The following is a 5,519-nucleotide window of genomic DNA, read 5'->3' as shown; positions in this document are numbered from 1 at the left end:
CGCGGGGCGGTTAAAGGAACAGTGAGCGCAATCGCGGGGCGGTTAAAGGAACAGTGAGCGCGATTGTGGGGCGGTTAAAGGGACAGTGAGCACGATCGTGGGGCGGTTAAAGGGACAGTGAGCACGATCGTGGGGCGGTTAAAGGGACAGTGAGCACGATCGCGGGGCGGTTAAAGGGATAGTGAACGCGATCGCGAGACGTTTAAATGAACAGTGAGCGCGGTCGCTGGGCCATTAAAGGGACAGTGAGCGCGATCGCGGGGCGGTTGAAGGGACAGTGAGCACAATCGTGGGGCTGTTAAAGGGACAGTGAGCGCGATCGCATGGCGGTTAAAGGGACAGCGAGCGCGATCGCGGGGCTGTTAAAGGGACAGGGAGTGAATTCGCGGTACGGTTAAAGGGACTGTGAGTGCGATCGCACGGCGGTTGAAGGAACAGTGAGCGAGATCGCGGGATGGTTAAAGGGACAGTGAGCGAGATCGTGGGGTGGTTAAATGGACAGTGAGCGCGATTGCGGGGCTGTTAAAGGGACAGTGAGCGCGATCGCGGGGCGGTTAAAGGGATAGTGAGCGTGATCACCGGACGGTTAAAGGGGCAGTGAGCGAGATCGCGGGGCAGTTAAAGGGACAGTGAGCGAGATTGCGGGGCAGTTAAAGGGACAGTGAGTGAGATTGCAGGATGGTTAAAGGGACAAGAGGTGGTGTTGAGGGCGGCACAGTGGCGCAGTGGTTAGCACCGCAGCCTCACAGCTCCAGCGACCCGGGTTCAATTCTGGGTACTGCCTGTGTGGAGTTTGCAAGTTCTCCCTGTGTCTGCGTGGGTTTCCTCCGGGTGCTCCGGTTTCCTCCCACATGCCAAAGACTTGCAGGTTGATAGGTTAATTGGCCATTGTAAAAATAATTTCCTCTCATTTAGTTAGGTGGAAGGAGAATTGAGGAAAGGTGGGGATGTGGTAGGGAATATGGGATTAATGTAGGATTAGTATAAATTGGCAGTTGATGGGGGCACAGACTCAGTGGGCCGAAGGGCCTGTTTCAGTGCTGTATCTCTCTATGAGAGTGGAATTCCCTGTCCCTGATGAGTAATGTGGAAGGACGTGAAGTAAACACTCCTCAGTTCTCTCTGAACCTTGGTTTCTGTCCAACTGGTTTCACAACATTTCGCATGTTGTCTCAGCACATTCTGAGTAAAAAGGAATTGGGCGTGACACCATCCCAAAACATCAGAATAACAGCACACCGAGGAAAGAGAGTTGATTCATCCCCCTCCGATAGGGAACAGGATGCCTGGTGTGTGTATATGGGGAGAGGTGGGTGAGAGGGTTAAACCCCCTCTGACAGGGAACAGGATGCCTGGTGTGTGTATATGGGGAGAGGTGGGTGAGAGGGTTAATCCCCCTCCGATAGGGAACAGACTGCCCGGTGTGTGTAAATGGGGAGAGGTGGGTGAGAGGGTTAATCCCCTCCGATAGGGAACAGACTGCCCGGTGTGTGTAAATGGGGAGAGGTGGGTGAGAGGGTTCATCCCTCCGATAGGGAACAGGCTGCCTGGTGTGTGTAAATGGGGAAAGGTGGGTGAGAGGGTTAATTCCGCTCCGATAGGGAACAGGCTGCCCGGTGTGTGTAAATGGGGAAAGGTGGGTGAGAGGGTAAATTTCCCTCTGATAGGGAACAGGCTGCCCAGTGTGTGTAAATGAGGAGAGGTGGGTGAGAGGGTTAATCCCCTCCGATAGGGAACAGGCTGCCTGGTGTGTGTGTAAATGGGGAGAGGTGGGTGGGAGGGTTAATCCCCTCCGATAGGGAACAGGCCGCCCGTTGTGTGTGTAAATGGGGAGAGGTGGGTGGGAGGGTTAATCCCCTCCGATAGGGAACAGACTGCCCGGTATGTGTGTAAATGGGGAGAGGTGGGTGAGAGGGTTAATCCCCTCCGATAGGGAACTGGCTGCCCGGTATGTGTGTAAATGGGGAGAGGTGGGTGAGAGGGTTAATCCTCCTCCAATAGGGAACAGACTGCCCGGTATGTGTGTAAATGGGGAGAGGTGGGTGAGAGGGTTAATCCCCTCCGATAGGGAACTGGCTGCCCGGTATGTGTGTAAATGGGGAGAGGTGGGTGAGAGGGTTAATCCTCCTCCAATAGGGAACAGACTGCCCGGTATGCGTGTAAATGGGGAGAGGTGGGTGAGAGGGTTAATCCCCCTCCGATAGGGAACAGGCTGCCCGGTGTGTGTAAATGGGGAAAGGTGGGTGAGAGGGTTAATCCCCCTCCAATAGGGAACAGACTGCCCGGTGTGTGTAAATGGGGAGAGGTGGGTGAGAGGGTTAATCCCCTCCGATAGGGAACAGACTGCCCGGTATGCGTGTAAATGGGGAGAGGTGGGTGAGAGGGTTAATCCCCCTCCGATAGGGAACAGGCTGCCCGGTGTGTGTAAATGGGGAGAGGTGGGTGAGAGGGTTAATCCCACTCCGATAGGGAACAGGCTGCCCGGTGTGTGTAAATGGGGAGAAGTGGGTGAGAGGGTTAATCCCACTCCGATAGGGAACAGGCTGCCCGGTGAGTGTAAATGGGGAGAGGTGGGTGAGAGGGTTAATCCCCCTCCGGACCCCATGAAGTCTCGTGGCATCAGGTCAAACATGGGCAAGGTAACCTCCTACTGATTACCACTTACCGCCCTCCCTCAGCTGATGAGTCAGTGCTCCTCCATGTTGAACACCACTTGGAGGAAGCACTGAGGGTGACAAGGGCACAAAATGTACTCTGGTGGGGGATCAATCTCCATCACCATGAGTGGCTCGGTCGCACCACTACTGACCGAGCTGGCCGAGTCCTAAAGGACATAGCTGCTAGACTGGGTTTGCAGCAGGTGGTGGGGGAACCAACACGAGGGAAAAACATACTTGACCTCGTCCTCACCAATCTGCCTGCCGCAGATGCTTCTGTCCATGACAGTATTGGTAGGAGTGACCACCGCACAGTCCTTGTGGAGACAAAATCCCGCCTTCACATTGAGGATACTCTCCATCGTGTTGTGTGGCACTAAATAGAATAGATTTCAAACAGATCTAGCAATGCAAAACTGGGCATCCATGAGGCGCTGTGGGCCATCAGCAGCAGCAGAATTGTACTAAACCACAATCTGTAACCTCATGGCCCAGCATATCCCCCACTCTACCATTACCATCAAGCCAGGAGACCAACCCTGGTTCAATGAAGAGTGCAGGAGGGCATGCCAGGAGCAGCACCAGGCATACCTCAAAGTGAGGTGTCAACCTGGTGAAGCTACAACCCAGGACTATCTGCGTGCCAAACTGCATAAGCAGCATGCGATAGACAGAGCTAAGCGATCCCAGAACCAACAGATCAGATCTAAGCTCTGCAGTCCTGGCACGTCCAGTCATGAATGGTGGTGGACAATTAAACAACTAACTGGAGGAGGTGGCTCCACAAATATCCACATCCTCAATGATGGGGGAGCCCAGCACATCAGTGCGAAAGATAAGGCTGAAGCATTTGCAACAATCTTCAGCCTGAAGTGTCAAGTTGATGATCCATCTCAGCCTCCTCCTGAAGTCTCCAGCATCACAGATGCCAGACTTCAGCCAATTCGATTCACTCCGCGTGATATCAAGAAACGACTGAAGGCACTGGATACTGTAAAGGCTATGGGCCCTGACAATATTCCGGCAATAGTACTGAAGACCTGTGCTCCAGAACTTGCCGTGTCCCTAGCCAAGCTGTTCCAGTACAGCTACAACACTGGCATCTACCCTGCAATGTGGAAAATTGCCCAGGTATGTCCTGTACACAAAAAGCAGGACAAGTCCAACCCGGCCAATTACCGCCCCATCAGCCTACTCTCAATCATCAGTAAAGTGATGGAAGGTGTCATCAACAGTGTCATCAAGCGGCACTTGCTTAGCAATAACCTGCTCAGTGACGCTCAGTTTGGGTTCCGCCAGGGCCACTCAGCTCCTGACCTCATCACAGCCTTGGTTCAAACATGGACAAAAGAGCTGAACTCAAGAGGTGAGGTGAGAGTGACTGCACTTGACATCAAGGCAGCATTTGACCAAGTATGGCATCAAGGAGCCCATGCAAAACTGAAGTCAATGGGAATCAGGGGGAAAACCCTCTGCAGGCTGGAGTCATATCTAGCACAAAGGAAGATGGTTGTGGTTGTTGGAGATCAATCATCTGAGCTCCAGGACATCACCACAAGAGCTCCTCAGGGTAGTGTCCTAGGTCCAAACATCTTCAGCTGCTTCATCAATGACCTTCCTTCAATCATAAGGTCAGAAGTGGGGATGTTCGCTGATGATTGCACAATGTTCAGCACCATTCGTGACTCCTCAGATACTGAAGCAGTCCGTGTAAAAATGCAGCAAGACCTGGACAATATCCTGGCTTGGGCTGATAAGTGGCAAGTAACATTCACACCACACAAGTGCCAGGCAATGACCATCTCCAACAAGAGAGAATCTAACCATCTCCCCTTGACATTCAATGGCATTACCATCACTGAATCCCCCACTATCAACATCCTAGGGGTTACCATTGACCAGAAACTGAACTGGAGTAGCCAAATAAATACAGTGGCAACAAGAGCAGATCAGAGGCTGGGAATCCTGTGGCGAGTAACTCACCTCCTGGCTCCCCAAAGCCTGTCCACCATCAACAAGGCACAAGTCAGGAGTGTGATGGAATACTCTCCACTTGCCTGGATGGGTGCAGCTCCAACAACACTCAAGAAGCTCGACACCATCCAGGACAAAGCAGCCCGCTTGATTGCACCCCATCTACAAACATTCACTCCCTCCACCACCGACACACAGTGACAGCAGTGTGTACCACCTACAAGATGCACTGCAGCAACTCACCAAGGCTCCTTAGACAGCACCTTCCAAACCCATGACCTCTACCAACTAGAAGGACAAGGGCAGCAGATGCATGGGAACACCACCACCTGCAAGTTCCCCTCCAAGTCACACACCATCCTGACTTGGAACGATATCACCGTTCCTTCACTGTCGCTGGGTCAAAATCCTGGAACTCCCTTCCTAACAGCACTGTGGGTGTACCTACCCCACATGGACTGCAGCGGTTCAAGAAGGCAGCTCACCACCACCTTCTCAAGGGCAATTAGGGATGGGCAGTAAATGCTGGCCTGGCCAGTGACACCCACATCCCATGAATGAATAAAATAAATTTCCGTCTCCGATAGGGAAGAGGCTTTAGCTGATTGAGTGAGTGTGATATTTCCCTGCTCTGTCCTCCAGCTGTTTCGAATGCGGTCAGGATCACATCGACTGGAGCACAAACAGTACAGGTCGCTGAACATGACGATATCCAGATCAGCTGCACATACAAACTGGAATCCAGTGACTCTGGGTCTCTGGATATCGAGTGGAGTATCATGAGCCCAGATACAACAAAACAGGATCGCATCGTAAGTGACACTGTCCCATCAAACACTCCCAGGACAGGTACAGTACGGGGGTTAGATACAGAGTAAAGCTCCCTCT

The 5,519-nt window shown here is 52.7% G+C and overlaps 1 protein-coding gene across 1 annotated transcript in view; it reads left to right on the top strand.

The window, feature by feature from the left end:
* Nucleotides 1-5,273: 5,273 nt before the first annotated feature.
* LOC137366517 (coxsackievirus and adenovirus receptor homolog) overlaps nt 5,274-5,519 on the top strand; it is a gene marked incomplete at both ends in the record, with an annotated part of 902 nt that continues 656 nt past the window's right edge. Inside the window, one exon of the mRNA XM_068028313.1 lies at nt 5,274-5,443. Coding sequence (XP_067884414.1) covers nt 5,274-5,443 — 170 coding nt within the window. The remainder of the gene's footprint in view (nt 5,444-5,519) is intronic.

Source organism: Heterodontus francisci, unplaced genomic scaffold (assembly GCF_036365525.1).
Source record: "Heterodontus francisci isolate sHetFra1 unplaced genomic scaffold, sHetFra1.hap1 HAP1_SCAFFOLD_1446, whole genome shotgun sequence".
NCBI classification, from domain to species: domain Eukaryota; kingdom Metazoa; phylum Chordata; class Chondrichthyes; order Heterodontiformes; family Heterodontidae; genus Heterodontus; species Heterodontus francisci.
This window is presented reverse-complemented; position numbering and strand designations above follow the sequence as displayed.